Raw genomic sequence first — 21525 nt, 5'->3', positions numbered from 1 at the left:
ATGTCTGCTTCTATTTTGGTGTTTTATTGTCAGTGTCCTGGTACACACTAATAGCTCTCCACTCTACTTCCTGTTTGCTGTTCTCCATTCAATCACAGGGCCACAACCTCTACTGACGTGGTGGTGTCCATCTGCGTTATCTTTGCCATGTCCTTCATCCCTGCCAGCTTTGTCCTCTTCCTCATCCAAGAGAGGGTGAACAAAGCCAAACATCTGCAATTTGTCAGTGGAGTAAACCCAGCTGTCTACTGGTTGGCTAATTTTGCCTGGGACATGGTAAGTATCAGCTTTTAAGGCTGCTTTATCACCTTTTTAATTGAGCATAACTTGAGGTGCACAATTTAGCATTGACATTTTGTTCTGGGTCAAAACTTCAAGATATGCATGATAATGCAACTCATACGACTCTGGTTTCAGTGCTGTGGACCTCAATTTACCCTATTTTGTTACTTTCTACTGTACTATCCAGCAGGTATTTTATCCAGCTAAGGCTGAATGTAACAACAAATACCCATTCACTCTAATTGATAATGTAGCTTTGACACCACTGGCTTCTGGGAAAAAGCTTCCTCTGAGCAACAGTTATTGGCTGAGGCGTAATTATTGATGCTGGCTGCCCCCGCTGGTTACACTCAACAGGCTTACTGCCAGTTTCCCTGAGGCATAATGGGAGTAAACATTGTATCAGGTATCTCTGGTAAAGAAATGGCACCAGGGCGCTCATCAATCTGGTGGATAAATGCTGTCTGAGTAGAAGACAAATGCAGGAGCCCCTCTAATGAGTCTAGCCTGAAGCTATCTGCATTAGTATACACAATCTATCAAAGAGTGATATTACAGCGAATCCAGGTTTCAGTTTAAACTTTTTTCTGTGAATTGTAAATAAATATGTATCATTATATCTTGATACATTCTGTTTGTATCTATACTACATAATTTACTATGTTACCGGTGGGCAACTGTAGATTTGTTTTTAAAGAGGCAGCCAAGAGGAATATTACACCTACAGGAATATTACACCTTCGAGCCTTCTTTAGATGTTGAATCAATATAAGTCTCTGAGTTGAAAAGACTTTCAAAATCATTGGGGACACTTGCCTCAAAGACGAGTATTGGATGGGTCTATTATCCCGGTCATTAATTAGAAAATTAAAGGGGGATGTATTTGAGTGCTAATGATATTGCTTAATAAGTACACGTCCTTTCTGTGTGAAAGAGAAATGGGGGGATAATGGTAATGATTGAAAATGTTTTTTATGCTGTCACTAATGCCTTGAAGAAAAATGCATTTCTTAATCATGCACTGGCCTGTATTTCTGATGGGGTAGCTGCTTATTTGTGTGTGTGCTTGTGTATGTTTGTTCCGGCAGTGTAACTACATCATCCCATGCTTGATTGTGATCGTGATCTTCCTCTGCTTCCAACAAAAAGCCTACGTTTCACCTCCTAACCTGCCTGCTTTGATTCTGCTGCTTATTTTGTATGGGTAAGTAAATTAAAAACTCAATACTTTCAATACCACCTTAAACTTCCTTTCAGTCAATTTATGAGTAATAGCGGGTTCCAATTGGTGGTTGGGTTATCCCTTTTTGGACATTTGGATCATGGATGGTTCCTTACTAGATTCCTTTTTTTCACACTGTTCAGCAGTACTACATACTGTATAATTTATTCTGCATCCACTAGTTAGAGTGCTTTATGGAAGCTACAGTGCAACCACACTTTGTATATTTAATGAAAAAATAAAATGGAGATAGGAAGAAGTTATCATAATTCAACCGGCATTAGGGAAAACAGGAGTTCTTGGTTGACAAAATTAAATCGTCAAAGTACATCATCTAGACTTATGAAGATATTGAGCCGCCGCTCTCATAAAATGTAACGGTTACTGCTACTATTATATAGCAGGCGAAATGTGCAACACATTCATTAAAGCTGATTAATACAAAGTAGGTACCGTTGCATGGTGGAGATCATAGCATGAGTGCAATGTCGTGGTTGTTGCATCGTTGTATGTTGCAGTTCCCAAGTGAAAGCTAATGAAAATCAATATGTTAATGAGGTGTTACACGTAAAGCACCCAACATGACCAGCCTTATCACAAAGCATACAGTAATGGGTCGCCTGATGTCAAAAAAGAATCAAAGAGATTTGGAGACTGACCTTTACGTTCTGTAAGCCGACAGATAAAACATTATTAAACACTTAAAATTCTCTGGTCAATTTGATTTTTTTATTCCTGCCTGCACGCCCATGAGCATACCGAACTCATTCATAAAATGTTATTTGAAATATTGAGCTGTTGTTTTACTACTTCAGGGACTCCTTAGAGCAGATCCTCACTTCTACTCCTTCTAATACTGAACTTGAACTACTGCAGGCCAAGTGTGGGAGGCTTTTATTGTTCAGCAGTGTTTTATGGGTCACTGGTTGGTTGGTGAGGCCGTGAAACTGTACAATTTACCTGGTAATCTGCGTTTATGAATTATAAATCCTGCTAACATGGCATTGGCCGCTGCTGTCACATAAACTGGTGTTAACAGTTTAATTTAGAGTTCATCCTCGGGCTATGTTTTTTAAGTATATTTTAATTTTGACTTTGTTTGTACAGTAGGTTTACTAAATCGTGTCGGATGATCCTTGTCTGTTTGTGTGACGGCGTCTTCATTTCTTCAGGTGGGCCATCACCCCCATGATGTACCCAGCCTCCTTCTTCTTCAGCGTGCCCAGCACGGCCTACGTGGTGTTGACCTGCGTCAACCTCTTCATTGGTATCAACGGCAGCATCGCAACCTTTGTTTTGGAGCTCTTTGATGATGACGTAAGTAGCTGCCACACACAAGCACACTGGAATGGACAAGAGACTCGCGTATATACAGTATGTGCACAATTTTAAGATGGTGGAAGCCACACTTCCTGTCAAACAGCAGACACAGACATCCAGGCTCCCATAGCTGCATAAAAAATATATTCGGGGGCTATTGCAGTGGATGACTAATTGACTTGAATCACAGATACATGCTGTGTTGCTTCCATACACATGTGGGTGAAGTGTGTGCCCACCTGGTATAGCTTTTAATTTATTTCTTTTATCCTCTCAAGGATTTTTCAAAGGAGTTATTTTCCCTATTCTCTTTAATGTTTAATCGTTTGGTGAGAATTGGGTCTTCGGAGAACTTTCCTCATCCATCTTTCAGCAAGTGTTCATTTTAACTGCAAGCTGCTTCGGTCTCCGGGGAATCAAAAGACAAAGATACCAAAAAAAAAGACCTGCATAAGTAATGGAGAGCTTAGGAAGAGAAAGAGAGTGAAAAAATAGGGATGTTGACTGTCAGTCATTTTACTTTTGATTAGAATTTAAGTGACATTTTATAATAAAAAAATAAAAGATGTAAACGGTGAAAAATTATCTTATTCTGATTCTACAATTTGTGTCACAGCCAGAGCACTCAATGTGCCTTAAAGGTTGCAATGATTTAGAAAACGATCCTAGACTCTCGGTTTCTTTCTTTTTTTGGTCTCTGAACTAAATATGACTAATTTGATTTGAAGACTTAATTGTTACTTGCGTGATTAGCATACATCACCTACTTCAGGATCTTTTTTTTTCACGTCATATTTTTAGCCTTGTGCTGGCTGATCAGTCATTCCTCGTCAACACACACAAAGTCGTTTCGCTCTCTGACAAGCTGCTTATCCATCTGATGCTTCATCGGAATGTCTCCCACAGCTCTGATCCCACACTTCAGACTGAGCACAATGTTGTCTCGAAGACTTTGCCTCGGCACACTCTGTCCCCTCCGACACGCCTGCCTCTGACTTGATGTTTCCTCTGGCGCCGCTCGTCTATGGCATGGCGGTTTCCTGCCTCCTAACGAGGCGGCATCATTTGCATTGGGATTTCATTATCACAAACATTCATTATCAATTTGTTTTGTTCATCTGGCAAGTCTTGTCTGTCATTGTCTGTCATTGTTTCCATTCTGTTGTCTCTGCATCCACTTTATTTATTGATACGACGTTAGAGGAGCGTATTACTCATACAGGGTGCCATTGGTAATAATTTAATGGACAGCATGTTGCCCACTGGCAGTGTAAAGGGACAGATTTATTGTGCTCTTCTCTTGTCCAAGGTGTGAGAGAAAGAGATAGTGTTCCTCAGAGGCCTGACAGGGACAGAGGTCCGTGGTAATTCTGCTAATGTGACTTGATTTCACTGCCGATAAGAAAGCCTGATGGGTCAACATCAATCAACAAATGGTACAACTCTCCAAGTTTCCATATTCAGCTTGGATCTCTTAAGGGAAAAGACTCCTCACAAAAAATCTAGCTTGGATACAACAGTGCAACAGTGTGCCCAAGTACGGCAGAAAGGGTAGATCCATCTGACAGCTCAAGCTAGTCTTCCCCTCTTGCGACTTCTACTGTTTCAAAGCTTTGTCTCGTCATTTTTAGACTCCTCAGCGGTGGCATTAGTTAAACAATGTCACTCAAAAGTAAAGCCACAGGCCTCAATCTGTTCTCTGTTTTCAAGCACAGGGTGAATCTAGATCCCTTTTGGGCATAGCACTATTTTTTACAAGAGAGGAAGAAGAGCTGCAGTGTTACAGACTCGATGCCCCAGTTTTGTCTCGAGACCAATGGGAGATTTTCTTTCCCTCAGGACTGTCCAGCTCCCTGTGGATTGCATCAATCCCAGCCTGCCTGCCTGTATGCTTGAAGCAGTGTCTGAGTCAATAACTCCACCACGTGCCACTCGTAGATAACCACAGGCACAGATAGATTTTCCTGGACAAACATAAAGGTGTGAGCAGGTACTACCTGCCTCATGTAGTGTAATTGTGTGGAGTCCAGCATCCTTTATCAGCAGGGTGTTTAAAATAGGTATTATAATCAGTCCTTTTCTATAGTATTACAGAAGCAAGGGCTCCTGCTGACTAAGTCCAGTTATCTCTCCAGCCCATTTAAAAAAACAAAGTATAGTCTCACAAGCAAAGCAATAATTTAGCTAGATTTACATACAAATACTTGAACTTGGTGGTTGGTAGCGCTCCCAAAAGAACTGCAGTAGCTTAGAAAAACATAAATATCGTCTGCAGAAAATATCCAACGAGACAGTTTGAGCCGTATATTGTGTCAGTCTGCTCTCGTTGTAATTCCCAGCATTATGAATGAAGCCGTGCTGTGGGAATAAGCACATGTAGCAATATGGGTCAGACAAGAGCCTCGCCGACTATACCACCTTTAAAACCATTTGAAAATGATTCATAGGCATAAAGCACAAGCGTAAGGAGGAAATTGTCTAGCATTTCATCATCCCCAACCAAGAGCCTCTAAGATCTCCCTGATGAACACCATGAATGAAGATGTTTTACTTCATGTACTGATCTCAAATTAGGACTTGCTTTCTTCGCATTCCTCGGCCAGACAGATGGGCCGCATTCAGCCAAGGTCATCGCTGTTGGTTTATTCAACTTTCTTTATCTCTGTATAACTGAATGTTTAGAACAGAGGTGTCTTCAACAAATCCGAAGACGTGTGTGTATTTGAACATTTACATACAGGGATAAAAATATTTTTGACATTAAAAGTTTGCAAACCTTCAGGAAAGATAGTGTTAACGCATTGTAGGGTATACATTCCTCTGTTACGTTGAACTGCCGATGCAAAGATTGTAATAGTTTCCATATTTAAATATACATCCGTATAGCATACTGTCATGAAAGGACAAATACATATCAACTGGATAAAAGTCAACATAACAAACTGGTTCAAAATACACCCTAAAGAGTAATCAGTTTTTTGGATTTGTCAGACAATGTGCCTGAACGCACCTCAGCTCTAATTAGTATGAGCTATTATAATATGTAGACATTGAATATGTCACCTTTGTGCTGTATTGGCATTATCTGAAACATATTGCCAGCCAAGGCAGTGTGTGGCTGGTATTTGTTCACTGTATGTGAGTCATCATTGCAAAATGTACTTTTGCCATGTGTTCATATAGCTGTCTTTCTTTGGTCAGATGGACCAAAAAAAAACAGACTGTGTTAGATGCATACACAAAACATTACAGGTGGGTAGTTTGGATCAAAATGAAAGCCGTGTTTGAAGATGGGTGCAGTCCAAGTAAGGGTGCTTGGAAGTAAGGCAGGAGGAAGTTGGCCGCTGGCCCGATTTTGCCATCACAATCTAGTCTCTAGTTCTGAATGTTCGGAATACTGATGTATTGATTGATGAGAGGGAGGGATGCGTTTTTCTAAATAACCCTTATTTTACTCTTAGCTATTACATTTCTTTGTACCCTTTAGTCTTCAAGCAAACGTGTAAACGAAGATAAAAGCAGTGATGCATTATGGTTGAAGACATTGGCAGACATCTGAAGGTTTGATTTGACACCGTGATCAATGAGGCCTTTCTATCACACTCTCATATGCCCCTTAGAGAAAGTTAGTCATCTCTCCATATGCATGTGCCCACTTGGGCCCACGTTAACTCTGTTCAAGATTGATTGCTTTCTTCTTTTTGACATGGAAGTCATTGTATGATGTTTTATGAAAAGCTATATATATATATATATATATATATATATATATATATATATATATATATATATATATATATATATATATATATATATATATATATAGAATAGTTGACATTTTGGCAAATGTGAATAGTTTGACATTTTAGCAAATGTGTTGTATGAGTTAGATGAGAAGATCAAGACCCCTGTCATGTCTGCCTGCTGTATCATAGAATATAACACTATGGACATAGGAAGTAGCATATAGACTGGAAACACCTGACCTGGCTCTGTCCAAGGGTGACAAAATCCACCCACAAGCGATTCACAGAAATGACAATTAGCCATTTCACGGCCTGACTGTTTCTTGGCAGGAACCAGTTGCCAGGCAACCTGTGGAAGTTACTACCACAAGATATAATATGATAAGTAGTGAACTTTAGACGTGCTGATGGATTGTGTTACCTTTGGACAGAGCCAGGCTAGTTCTTCCCCCCTGTTTGTAGTCCTTTTGCTAAGCTAAGCTAACCAGCTGCTGGCTCTGATATTCACCATAGAGACATAGTAGTGTTATCAATCTCATCTCACTCAACAAAAAAAACTGATTTTTATTCGATAAAAATATATTTTAATCTAGCTATCTGTTTTTATGCAGACAGGCTTCATGCACTCATCTTTAACTGCCAATTTAAATCTTACTCGGTGAAACTCATAAATCACAGAGCAGGTACACACACCCATGAATATATCTTGCAACAACAATTGCCGTCATCTGGAAATCTTGTACACGGCTTAAACAAAATGCACCCCCTACTCTTTGCTTGGGCTCACCGAAAAACAGAAATGATGGATTTATGTTCTTCCTCCATGTATGCAAGAGCTTTGAAGACTATGCTGCAATGAAGCAGTAGCCTATGCATAATGCATGAACTTGCTTTTGTGCTTTTGAACATGAAAAAATTGTCATATTTAGTCGTCCCTCTCCCATACCTTCCTATCTCCCTTACTTACTGTACTTCCTTCCTTATTTGGGCCAGTTTGTTATAGCCCAGTCCATTGTGTGTTCATTAAATACATTATTTCCTTTGTGCTTTACTCAGGGCCCTTTTGAATTGCAGCCTCAGGATGGAGGAAAGTGAAAAAGGGACAGAACTATTTTTAGGGGAGAAAGACAAGTTGTAGCTGGGAAATGCCCTGTCAAGATAAGACTAGCTTTTTATGTATGCCTTGTGAAACAGTGAAACAGTATGCTTTGGCTTTGTGTTTGTGTGTATATGTGTGTATCTGTCTCTTTGTTCTTGTCTACAGTATCAGAAAAAAGAACAGAGGCAGACACAGAGTTTCTGTCTGTGTTTTCACTGTTTTTGTCTTTTGCCAGCTGTGTCTTTTTGGTCTCAGGGTGCTCCTTCTACCCTTAGTGAGGGTTTTTAGGATGAACATCTGCTTACCTGAGCACAACCTCATCAATTTGTGTTTACACATTCTGTCCGTGTGCTACCTCACAGATCACACAGTATGTTCCCTAATGTTTGCTGAATCCCAACATCAAGAAGGTAGATGAACTGAGATGCTCTGCCCTTCCTCAGCGGGCCGTTTAGAACCTCGCAACACAGCAGCTCGCAGCGTGCAAATGTCGTGCAGGATGTTTTTTTAATTATCCGCGCTCGTGTCCGGGCCATACGCACTGTCCTCCAAGCCTCTTGCGCCGCTGGCCGTGCTGACTCAAGGCGGCGAGTCGACATATTAGGCTTGTGCTGGCTAATTCCCAGTCGGGGCTTAAATATTCAAAGTGTTTAATTGCCATTGAATTGGGAATTGTCATTCTGATCTTTTTTGTGTGATTGTGTGCATTTTCCTCAACAGAATGTCTCCCGCATCAATGACATCGTGAAAAACGTGCTGCTGATATTCCCACATTTCTGTCTGGGCAGAGGACTAATTGACATGGCCAAGAACCAGGCGATGGCCACCCTCTTCAGCAGTTTTGGTAAGAAGTCACCACCACTATATGACTTACCCTACATGTGTTACATCTACACAGCAGACACGGAGGAGAGGGGACCAGGTTTGTGGAGATGGCGGCAGGGTTGAGGAGGCCATCAAGAGGCAAAGAGGCACATGAAAGAGGAAGAGGAGTGTTATCTGTAGAGAGATGGAGCAGGAAATAGTGGCTTGAGGAATCATTTGCGACGGAGAGCAGGACGGGAAAGCAATCACAACCTAAAAGGGCTAGTGTGGAGAACTGCTATTTACCAGAGAATGAGACTGCAAGCACTTTCGTTTTACCTGTCTACTTACTCTGCCTCCTCGGGCTCAAGGGTTGTAGAATTTGAGGGAGGGAGGAAAGACAGAGAGCAGAATTTAAAATGATCAGAGTAGGGGTGCTGTCACCGGTTTACTTGAGTGTTAATTAGACCAAAAAAGGCCTCAATATGAAAAGAAAAGGATATCATTGATTTCCGCACATGACGTACGTGACAGCACTTTTTTTACGTTTTATTTTTTTAAGGCTAAGTGGCTCGCTAAATTGCTCGCTTTCAGCAATGAATATGTCTCAAAAACACTTCAAAGAGGTGACAAATTCCAGCTGTCCTCTAACTTTTGACAAAGACATATTTGGCTGTGCATGAAAGAAAACACTGCTAATTCCTTTTTTGAAGACATTTCTGCTAAATCATACTCTGAGCTTGTAGATAAGGGCTGGATATTAACATGAATTGACACACAGCAATAAAGCATTTCATTACTTCTCATTTTCTGTGTTTATCGCCTTTGTTTATCACCATATTTCTTCAGTTTTTTACTTTGTTTTCAGGGGAAGACCGTTTCAAGGACCCTCTCAGCTGGGACATGGTGGGAAAGAACCTTTGTGCGATGTCCATCCAGGGAGTTGTCATGTTTGCCATCACAATCCTTATCCAGTATAGGTTTTTCTGCAAACCAAGGTAAAGGAAGCTGTTAAAAATTGTTATTTCAGAATAAATTAGTCCAAAACTGGCCGAAGAAAGTTCCGCCACTACACTCATATTTCTGACTGTTATAGTTTTTATGTTTTCAGTAAATTTCCATCTAGTATTTGTTTTAGTCAGATAAAACATACCCCTATTCTCTCCCATTTTAATTAGTAATGCAGTTCATATGGATTTCATAAAAACACATGTTGCACTGTGAATCTGTTTGGAAAGTACTTCGATTTTTACTTTTTTTGCGTTTAGTTACTCCAATAGCAAGGTTGCCATGGAAGCTAATACCTGTGGTTTCTAATTTTTATGAAAATTGCCGAGATTATTTCATTGTGCTTACACTTTGACTGCGATCATTTGTCATGCTAATTTTAATGAATGGTGTTGTGCCAACTGTGGTGGACTTCTTTCTGCCAGGCTCATTTCAGGGAAATCATTATCTTCAGAGGAAGAGGATATTGATGTTGCTCAGGAACGCAAGCGCTTGTATGAAGGGAAGGCCCAGAACGACCTTCTGAGGATCTGCGACCTCACTAAGGTATTGTGTTGTGCATATTTGTGTTACTGCTAAAGTATTGCACTGATTGTAGTCAGGATTTCCCACGTTATTCAGTCATTTATGTCATGTTTTGTTTTTTTATCAGGTGTAGATTGATTGCTTTATTTGATTTTTCTTTACTTATTATTTGTGAAATGTGCAATAGTTTTTAACTTTTCTTTAACACAGAGATACTCAGAAAGTGTATTCCCTCAGGCCTTCAGGATGGTAAACTCTGTCCTTTGACTTTTGTACATCCATGACCTCATGTTGCCCTTTGGGAATCTTTAGCTCTGCCATAGACTTTTTACATTTTTCCTCTTCACTGTGTTTTTTACCAGAAAATGTAACAGCCAACCTACACAATTGTATTTATTTGATCTTCTTTCTATTCTATCCCTTCTATTCATTTTGTATTCTTATTTTTACTCTTGTTCTATTTCTCATTCTTAATAACAAATACCCACTAGTGCCGTATGCTACTTTGCTGTTCACTGCACATAGTTTATGAGCATAACAAATAACTTTGAAGAAGAAGAAAAACAAACAACACAGTGTGTTTCCCCCTGTAATTAACACTGTTTAAAAGGCCGTAATCCACTTTATCTGTGCATGTGGATTTGTGTGGGTGGGAGGAGTTTTTTTCTTTGCACCTGCATAATTCAGTTTGCAAGGCAAATGAGAAAGACAGATAGCGACTGTGCAGCTGTGAACATTCCCAAACATCATGAGTGGGCATCAGAACTAAACAAGATTGCATATTAAGGGTGTAAAGGTCCGCACTGCTATACAGCTCTGGCCCTTCCCACATTGCAGCAGATGAAGTCAAGCATGCCGCGATGGTGCATGCCTTAACACAGCTGAGATTAACGCTTCATCCATCGGCAGATGTTTCTTCCCTGCGGGCGGCATGGCAGCAGGAAGTGTCACCGCAGCAGCCTGCTTTGCAGCTCCAGTGCCGACAGCTGGACGATCTAACAGCCTCTTGCTTCTTACCACCCTTCTTCGGTCCCCGACTCCCTCTGTCTTCGCAGTCTCACTATACTTAATCTTTCACTCATTGCTCACGGACACAGACGTGCTCCACACTCCCTAGGGTAATTACCGAACAAGCGCTGGGTAAATCAGTTGGATGGGTAACGTCTTACAAATCATTTTGCAAGGTGAAACCGTGTGGAGTAGAATGTTCCTTTAGCAGCAAAAACTTGTCGGTAGAACTTTTTCATGTTCTGCAAACTTGTGAAAACACTAACATCTCTACTCTGCGTGCATCTTAAAGCGGTGGCAAAATGTTAAGAAGTAGATTGGATTGTGCTTGTCCGCTGTTGACTGGGAGCCATTGTTCACACACACCTTTCATTTTGTTCAATATGTCCCTGAGATGAGACCCAGTGGCCCGTCATCACACAAAACAGCAGTGCAGTGGCAGAAGGCATCAGGATTCTTCATGCAGTGCCCTCATTGACTCCCACCACAGCTGTGCCCCATCCATTTGGGATGTAGATAACAAATTGATCAATGAGCGCATGGCTTCGGTGGCCATGTGCCACAGGCTGAGCCCTGTCATTAATCTAAGCATGCCTCTGAAGCGATCGACAGCCTATCAATCATCTGTCAGATTCCTGCTCCTCCCCTTCCTTTTCCTGCTGCTCTAAACAGGAGCATTTTGCAACGCACCCCACCTGCTAGCCTCCACTTAGCTGCTGCATTAGCGTCGGCACTGTAATCGATGGAGACTGTAATGGAAGTGTGTCCGTCTGTGAGCGTCTTCTAGGCCCAGTGCTGTCGCTTTAACCTTCCAGTCACTCACTAAGTTGACAGAGAGAAGTTTTACAGTACATTGTGACAGCTGTTTGAGTTCAGGAGACTGAAGAGTGATGAGTTGCACCTTGAAATACTTCAAGTATGACCATGTGATTATATTTACTCTGGGCATATGAGTGGTTTGAATGAGGGTAGTCTCTGTGTTGTATGGTGACACAAAGGTGGCCTTTGTGGGCCTATATATATATATATATATATATATATATATATATATATATATATATATAACTTGTTAAAAAACTATGTTACCACCTGTTTTTTGACTGGATACTGGTCTTTTCTTTCTTATATTTTCTTGTCTTCATTTTCAGAATCTTTTTTTTTTCAAAAATCTTTTATTTCTTTTTTCTTTCACTTGTGACTATCTCACAAATTTCTCACAAAATCTTTATTCTTGAAAAAAGAATGGTTAGAATAAATGGTTCGAAGTAATGGTTGAAATAACCAGCCTCTGCCACTACAAGTGGAAACTTCACCAAAGTCATTAGAACAAAGATTAAAACTAAATTGCTTTAAGTATCACTTTGTTTTTTACAAAAAAGATATGATGATATCAACTTTTATACAATTGCACATGACCAGTTTAATGTCAGTAATGAAACAGGTGGTGTTGGTACACCTAATATCGTTGTGAATACATTTACCTTGGAATCTTTAATGAATATAGGAGTGTCAATATCATGGTTTAGTACCTGAGCTGTAGCATTCGGCGTTTGAACCTTGTGATTTTCAAACCTAAATCTATATTTTAGGTTTGCACAACTGCCGCCATCACGTTGTCCCAACTATCTCCTCTGATTAGACGTCAGCCTGCTCATCATGACAGCTGCTGTGGTGCTCGAGTCAGAGGGGAATTATCCTTTAATTGCCTTCCTCCATACATGTATATGCTGCTTTGATGTGGCTTTAGCGCTGCAAACTGTCACTAAAAAGTAGTATGCGTAATCCAGGTTGATAAGTACTGAGTGCAGCTGCCAGATGGCACTGAAAGAACGGTGGATCTATGCAACTCCTGCTTTTATCTCATGCGTTTGATGTGCCAACTGTGTAATAAATGCAATGTCATTGTTTGTCAGGTTTGAAGTGGCAGTTCTAAATTAATATTTACCTGGTAGCATTCTTAATGTGTCTGGGATGGCTGTTTTCTTTTCTTTCTTTTTTAATGGTGTATAATATTTGGTCCGGAGATTCTATACAGGAAACGTAGCCTTCATACTTGGAAATGTACGTTGTCACTTTTAACATTCACTGTTTGAGTCTCTGACACTCACATACAGGCTTGTAAACACACATAGCGCTCATCGAGAAACAGCCAACCGTAGTCACTGTTTCATAACCCAAAGGGGCACAGTGGTGTCCTTGATTTAGAATTTTCACAGAATGTCACAGTCAGCTACAACAACAAAGGCCTTGTCTTGTCTTGTCTTTTTGTGCTCGAGTAAGACAAGGCTGCTTTCAAACCACTTTGAAAACATGTCAAATCCTAACATGCTGGTAGTCTTGGATGTGGAAAAATACCTCATGCACTAAATATCTCATTTTGTTGAATGTTTCGACTGCTGAATTTCTCTTTAAGATACACACACCAAAAAAAAAATCCTGGACGCTTTAAGTGGGAGTTACTTTACCTCCTCTGGTAGGATTTTTAGATGATGCAGACTAGAATGCAAATGTGCATGAATGAGGCTGGTCAGCGGGGGAAGATGTGGATGCTGCATGGAAAGTGTTCACGCGAAATGTGGTACAACATCAATCACCTTCTCGTTTCCAGAGCCGCTTCTTGGTCTTAGCGGGATGCTGACTTAAAATCAGAATGTGAGAAGTTGTGATCTCTTTCCTATGAGAGATGGGATTCTGCTTCCGACGTGGTCTTTTCTTTTTTTTTTATCTAGTCTTTTAGTTTTCTTTTTTAGCAATGGTAGAAGCTTTAGGGATGGCGTTGTTGGTGGACATGTTCGTGGTCGCGAGACACTTTGTCTTAAGGACGGATGGTATTTACGACCAACAGATCAATCTCTAAAGTTAGAAGTCCCATCAGCCTCTTTGTTTTTTTGTGTGTGATTAATGCTAACATAGCATGCTAATATGCTCATGTTGTCTTGACATTACAAGCTTAACAACAATTTGTTAAGTGTATTAGTTATGCAATTTTCAAAATTTTCATACAGATAAAGGGTGCTATAGGCTTCATTAAACTCATTCTGTTGGCTTCACTGCCTGTAACCTTTTTTGTTTGTTTTTCTTTCACTGTGATGCTCTTATCAGGGGCATTTCCAGCAGCGACAAGCAGCTGTTTAAGTTTAGCATCACTCTCCCTGGTTTGGCTATAGACTTATACCATTTGCAATAGATTTCACAAAGTACTTTTCAGATTAAGGACAACATGCTTTTTCACCAAAGTCATCTCTGTATATTGACATCACTAAATGCAGCTGCAGTAAAGCTGGTGTCCATACATAGGATGTTGGGTGACTTGTGAGTGTGCTGAAGGTTATTGAGGGTTCTGAAGTGATGCTAAAAGTGGAGACAGATTTCCTCATGAATACTGTCATCCGGTCACAAATACTAATGTCCATGTCCTTCTCCTCCCTTGTGGAAGTGTCTAACTTTTTACTACCTTTTCCCATCTGGATGGCTCTAAATGTGGCAAATGATCCCTTCTTGGTAATTTCTTTTCCTCCACTTTCTCTGTCTCTTTCCCTTCTGCTTTCCCCACCTGCTCCTTCCATCTCTGCTCTTCCCTGCTGCTTTGGGCTATCGCTCCATATTTCGTCATGCTATCCTCTCTGTTGTCTTCCTTGCTGTCTGCTCCCCACCCGTTCCTGCCCCCTGCCTTCTCTTTCTATGGCTGGCTGGTTGATTCATTTTATTGTCTGCTCCCTGCAGGTATACTCTCGGAAGAGCACCCCTGCTGTGGACGGGCTATGTGTGGGAGTACCTGCCGCAGAGGTGAGCCAAAAGCTGCAGAATCACACATGCACCTCTTCAAGCAGCCCCTTTGAGTTTGTCCGTGCAAGACGACTTTGTAGCACCTAAACATTCGCTTAATTTTCAAAGATCACCAGCAGCATTATTGGTTGCCTGTTAATACAACATTTGGATGTGAATTGACAAAATGGTACATATTCAAGTAAAATGTTCTATCAATGATAATATTTACAAAATGTTGACACACGAGAGCAGGGAGCAGGGAGCAGTGAGCAGATTCACTCTGTCTGGGCTTTGATTTGCAGTTTTGCAGTTATTTCTTGAAGATTCAAATTGTTGTTTGGCTTCGTCTTGCCTTTTTTACTGAGTCGAATCAAAATATCTTCCAAATGCTGCTTAGAGAAGGCATTAGGAGAAACACTAATCTCCTTATCTGGCTTTTTTTCTGCCATTGTATTACTGCCAAGCATGTGTGTGCTAAGCAGGCTAGTAGAAGAGCATTGCCAGAGCAACGGAGTCTATCAAGCGAAGGAATGAGGACCCAGTGCTGTTTAGTTCAGAACGCTGCCAATTTAGCAGTGAGAAACGACATCCACCAAATACAACAAAGAACACTTTTACACATGTTTTGACTTCAGGAACCTTTGTGTGGAATTGACCGTCAATGTAAAGCATCCTTATTCATCATGACATGTTACACATTACACATACCCATACACACACTTAGGGTCACACACACATACACACTTCCACTACCGCTGGAAGCTTCATTTAAAGATAATCTCAAATGCTGACAGGCAGTCGTGCTCGATGGGCTTTCCGGTGGTATCAATCCTCCCGGCTACTGTTTACTCAAAGCCCAATGTAAATGCCAGTGGAATATTGTGATTCACAGGGCTCGACTGATCACACACTGCATTTCCATGCATTATTTACATCAAGCTTAGTCCTCAGCTATGCATTCACAGGCACAGGTCACAAACAAGCAGGGATCAATGAATGACAGAAATCAAATATTTATGCCGCAGCCAGAGCACCTAAGGCGGGTCACATGACCGTGGGGCTGCGTAAAGACGGCTTCCTGCCGCATGGCTTCCAGAGGGAAGTAAAAATCAGCAGCAGAGAGAGAGAGAGCGAGAGAGAGAGAGTTGTGTTTGTTGTAGAAATTTACAGAGGCAGTGCGTTGTTTTTTTTTGTTACAGTATTAATTCCTGTGTGCCTGCCATGTTGATTTAGTGTCTGTTGTTTTGTTTATGTACAGAAATCAGGACATCAATTTGTTGTTTTTGCTAAACACCGAACCAGTCGTGCATACTCTATACATTGTAGTTTCAATTATTCTGTATGTTGTGAACAAATATTTACAATATATAGATACACTTCATTAAAGGTGTTAATGAGTCGTGTTTATTCAAAAGAAAACTCATCTCCATACAGAGTATTTGAAATGTCATCCACCACCATTGTCTGCTGCCTGTTTTCCAATGAGGCTTGTATCCACAAAACACCGTGTGAAGCCTCCCCATTGTCTCCGTCAGTGTTTCGGCTTGCTGGGAATCAACGGGGCTGGGAAAACCACCACGTTCAAGATGCTGACAGGAGACATCCCAGTCTCCAGTGGAGAGGCCTTCCTAAATGGATACAGGTGAGGCGCTAACTCCCACTAGCGCACAGAGTAACTCATCATAATTAGCCACCCAAGATGGTTGCTCATAAGGGGATCGAGCAGAGGTGTTTTTTTCTTTTAAAGCTCACACCCTATGTTAGCTTCTCTTGTTCTGCATTACTCCGCTTTTTATTTCTCCCTCTCTCTCTCTCATTCCAGCTCTTTGTTTTTTTTCTTGGTAGTTATGATATCTTTTATAGATTCTGCCATCGCTGCCTATTTCAACTTTGGTTCTCTCATGACATCTCACTGCGATATTCTCAGAAATTCTCTCGCTTTCTTTCTGCCTCTTGCACATATTCCATTCCTTTTCACATCCTCGCCCTGTACCTTGCTGCAGAATCAGTTATAAGAAATCTTTGTACATGCCCAAAAAAAAAAATCCTTGACACCAACAATATGAGACTCGAGCGAAATGAAGGCTTGCTCTTCTTTATTTTCAGGAAGAAACAACTGTGTTTCTTCGCCGCGGCATGCATCGCTCAAGCTGCACATCCGAGCACCGTTGTGTGTAAGCTGCGGTTGATTTTGCATCACAACGGATGCTGTAGTTGTTCATTTATACATCTGGTAATTGAGTTTGTGTTCAACAAAGGAAGAGCGCTGAATGAAGCAAGGCCTAACACAACAGTGTTAATGTTGATGAATGTGGGCAACGCAGATCAAAGACAAATCCAGAGACCTTTAGGGGGAATAAAAACTGGAAAGAGTAAGAAACAGATGTGAGTACGCCCACTCTTCTGTTTTCAGCTTTCTGCGCATTGGCAAAAAAAATGATTGTCAGAAGCATCTTTTCAATGGATGTTCTTGCTCTCCCGACAACTGTCTCTCTTATCACAAGGAATAGTTGCTCATACCCGGATTCGGCATCTCCTTACCACCTGGTGTGTGACTGTCTGTAGAATGCAAAAGACAAAAGCTTGCCGGTATAACGTTGGCAGTCTCTTGTTATAGAAAACAGCCTGAAAAACAAACTGATAGCAGCAGTGGACTACCTCGGTTGTGATTGTGTTTAATACATTTATAACACTTTTTCAATGAGTGATGTGTGTGTAGTGGTCTCTCAGTCACACATTTACCATTATCATGTTTCTTTAGGTTTATAAAAAGTCAAATTTGGCTGGCACATTGAATGTTAGCCAACACTTTTGTATAAAATAATTGTTGGTGTATTCTCGTCCACAGCATACGAACAGAAATGAGTGACGTGCACCAGAACATGGGCTACTGTCCCCAGTTTGATGCCATTGATGACCTGCTGACCGGACAAGAGCATCTTGAGTTTTACGCCAGGTTACGAGGGGTACCAGAACAAGAGGTCACCATGGTAACCATTACATCCTTTCATCATGTCCTTGTACATTGTAGGAGGAGTAAGGCATTGTTCTACTAATGCCTGGTGCTGTGAGGCACTATGTTTTAAAAAATAACTAGCAAATATAGAATTGTGCATATTTCAGAAAAAAACATGAAAGAAACACAGCAGGTCTGCTACTCTAAGACGTGTTTATTTGCTTCTAGAATGATTTTTAGTTATATTTTTACCAACAAAATTATTTCAACTGGAATACATGTAGGGCAAGTTGAAGTACCTGTCGAAGTGATAGAAAACCTCAATGGGAGAAGCCATACATAATGAAAAATGGCCAGTGGTGGAGAGGCAGCAGCTGAGGGTTATGGCTCTACATTATTCACCATGCCCAGTGGTGTGGCCGGCCTTATGCGGCCTCCCTGCACTCCCTCTTCTACAACAAGAAGATCAAAAGAGGAATAGGCTGGCGGCGACCATTGGCCTCAGACCCGGGCGTCAGGGCTTTGATCTCGTAGCTGCATTGCAAAAGGGATCCCATTCTGCCCTGCTAGCATAACTCTTCTTCTGTGGCTCATTGTGATGTGCTTTTTTTTTGGTGACAATTCTCGATCCAAATTGAGGTGTCACATTTGTATCATCAGTAAACAGAAATGTCCACAAGTATAATCAAGAAAAGTGCAAGTGCCACAGCCTGTATTATTGTGACACCTCAACATGATATTGTGCCACTGTTGCTTATTGCAGATGTTCGACAAGACGCTGTTTAAACGGCAAAGAGAACAGTTCCACAACAACCTCCATCCTGAAGCGATGCCAGCTGTCATGCCTTTTTTCTTGAAAAGCCAGAGGGCTTAAATACATTGGAGATTTAAGTCATGATATCATCCCTCAAAGAAAATGTGTTTATGTGAACAATCTTCTTGACACCATAATAGGTTTGGTCACTTTGGTTTCTCTTTTCAAAAGGTGGCCGAGTGGGGAATCCAGAAATTGGGGCTCGTCAAATATTCCAGCAAGTCGGCAGGAACCTACAGTGGTGGGAACAAACGCAAGCTTTCTACAGCGATAGCCCTGATCGGTTGTCCACAAGTGATTTTCCTGGTGAGATATATGTTTATTGATGTGTTGTACATGGTGAACATGTAATGCTGTATGGAAGGCTGTTTCATTGAGACTTAAGGGTTTAATACTTTACATCAATATTGATGCTCTGCAGATATTTGGATTAGAGCAGATCATTTATTTTTCTCTTTTAACAAGCACACAAAGACTCGACTCGCAGCAAGAAGATGATGGAGAACAGGAATGCGGGATAATGTACGCTTTCAGAAATGAGCAAAAGACAAGTTTTGGATCAATCTGGAAACTTCTTCCTGGATATCCCAAAGGATTACAAGTACATCACTCGTGGAAGAAAAGGGTGTATTTTTCAGCGGTCAATCACTGGTCATCTTTTAATTATTTTTTTCAAGAGAGAAGCAATTAAAAAACGCAGAGCACACAGAGCAGTATTTGCACGTATTAAATTCCTATTCATCAGGACTTAAACTGAGGGCAAAAGCATTTTCTCACTGATGGAAGATTAATGGAGGCGTGACTCCGAATACACTGCATCACATGCCTTTAATTAAGCAGCTTTAATGTGCATTAGGAAGTTATGGCCGTGTAGGATTTTGCAATTTCTACTTGTTATACCGTGTCCCAACCACCACTTCACATGGTCTAATAAATTAGACATATTGCATTATATGAATATATTTTAATATAATTCCATGCCCACATATATCTTGCAATATGCCACATTATTGTTGTCTGACTGTCTGCCCGTACACTGTGATACATGCTTTACTTTGCATGATTTAAAGTTAACCATCAGATGATGCTGCTAGTAACAATTTTAGTCAGGTAATTTACAGAATAATCTTTCCAAACCATGTCTCCTTTTTGGCTCAGTGCTTAGCCTATCGAGCTCCACTGTTCCGAACCGACTTATTTACTCGCCTGAGCCAGGCTAGCCTTCACTTTGAGGCAGTGGGATAATGTGTTGTCTGTGTCAATTTCAGTATTGTGTGCTAGCCTAGGGAGTCCAAGCGGCCTTGAGGCTGTGCCACGTAGGGTTTGCACAGGGACACATTGGGCACGGTGATGGAAATGCCCCATGGGATTTGTAGGATTCTGCTAGTGAGAGAGAACCAGGCCTGGAACGAAACCAGCCAATGGACTGAGTACTGTCACTCTCTAATCATGCATGGACAGACTAGCCCAGAGGAAAAAGAAACAGCAAGTCACTGAGACTGTGTGAGTGTGTGTGTGTGTGTGTGTGTGTGTGTGTGTGTGTGTGTGTGTGTGTGTGTGTGTGTGTGTGTGTGTGTGTGTGTGTGTGTGTGTTGGAGAGTGCTTCAGGATGTGTCTCCAATATGTGGACATGGGTATACTCAGAATTCTCCCAGACTGTACCGAGGTATGTCTGGTTTTATATGTGTATTGTTCCTGACACTTCTATCTCTCATTTATGTGTTTGTAAACACGCACATAAGACGGACAAAGCAAGTGTCTTATTGATGTGTCGGGTCAGAACAGCTTCAACGCACCTTGGCTCACATTGGTCTAGTCCCTTGGCCTTCACCGGACAGATTGAACACCACTCTTCTTCGAAAAAGTTTCTCCATTTAATGTTTTGTTGACGGTGTTGGAGAGCGCTGTCTCACACGTCTCAAAAGCTGGGTTGAGATGTGATGACTGCTTTGTGTTGCTTATTGGTGCCCATTATGTTTATCCACACATCTATTCTATGTGTTTCCTTTCCCACCTTCATGTCTAGTCAAACATGCATGTTTGTAAATGATCAGCTTCTCCAGTTTTCTTTTCTTTCTTTCTTTCTTTGTCACAAAAATGTCCTGTTTGTTTGTTTTGTTTGCTTTGTCTTTTCATTTTTGTTCTGTTCCATTTGTCATTGTCTCTTGTCCATAATGTAAAGCGTCTTTGTGGATCTAGAAAAGCGCTATATACATTTAAATTATTATTATTATTATTATTCTTATTATCATCTATGAAAGTAAAGAGTTTACATTTATTACAGGATGAACCAACAACTGGGATGGACCCCAAAGCCCGGCGCTTCCTGTGGGACTGCATCCTAAGTGTCATCAAAGAGGGACGCTCAGTCATTCTCACATCACACAGGTACATATATTTCTCTGATGGATTCACACTTATAGAAGCCCATTTCCTCCCAAAACTATGAGATAAGAAAGTCGTGTAAAAGTCGAAGAAAAAGTCATAATTGTGAGATAGAAAGTCAAGATTATGAGATAGAAATTTGAAATTATGAGAAAGAAAGTTGAAATTATGAGATAAAAAAGTGCACATGTGCTTCAGTGGCACTGGCTCTTTTTTTCTTTCTTTTTTCCCTTCCTGTTATATGGTGGAAATATATTTTTTTAACTTTCTATCTCATAATTATGACTGCTGTTATTATGACTTCCTTGTCTTATCATTGTTTCTTTTACTGCGGGAATGAGCTTCCATAAACACTTCACCCGCAAAGATGTAATGAAAATATTTTGAATCTTCACCAGGGATGTCAGAGCAACCAAACCATAAAATGAACGTGACCTGCACATATTGTAGTTCGAATTGATTAAGTTGCACTTTAGTTGCAAGGTATTGTTTCCTGTGTGGAAGTTAATGTTGGCTGCCAGAAACACACGGGGTGCTATAAAGCTTTCACGAAGCATGAGGACATATTGACTGACTGGAGCTTTTCCC

General features: G+C 40.8%; 1 protein-coding gene across 1 annotated transcript in view; it reads left to right on the top strand.

The window, feature by feature from the left end:
- The window catches only part of LOC306733925 (phospholipid-transporting ATPase ABCA1), a gene marked incomplete at both ends in the record, with an annotated part of 128719 nt that overhangs the window by 90997 nt on the left and 16197 nt on the right, over positions 1-21525 (top strand). Inside the window, 11 exons of the mRNA XM_079215236.1 lie at positions 99-276; positions 1371-1486; positions 2677-2821; positions 8390-8513; positions 9342-9471; positions 9907-10027; positions 14738-14800; positions 16318-16424; positions 17631-17772; positions 18724-18858; positions 20837-20940. Coding sequence (XP_079071362.1) covers positions 99-276; positions 1371-1486; positions 2677-2821; positions 8390-8513; positions 9342-9471; positions 9907-10027; positions 14738-14800; positions 16318-16424; positions 17631-17772; positions 18724-18858; positions 20837-20940 — 1365 coding nt within the window. The remainder of the gene's footprint in view (positions 1-98; positions 277-1370; positions 1487-2676; positions 2822-8389; positions 8514-9341; positions 9472-9906; positions 10028-14737; positions 14801-16317; positions 16425-17630; positions 17773-18723; positions 18859-20836; positions 20941-21525) is intronic.

The sequence above is a fragment of the Taurulus bubalis genome, assembly GCF_910589615.1.
Source record: "Taurulus bubalis genome assembly, chromosome: 3".
Classification (NCBI taxonomy): Eukaryota; Metazoa; Chordata; class Actinopteri; order Perciformes; family Cottidae; genus Taurulus; species Taurulus bubalis.
Note: the sequence above shows the minus strand (reverse complement) of the source record. Positions and strands in the feature narration are given on the sequence as shown.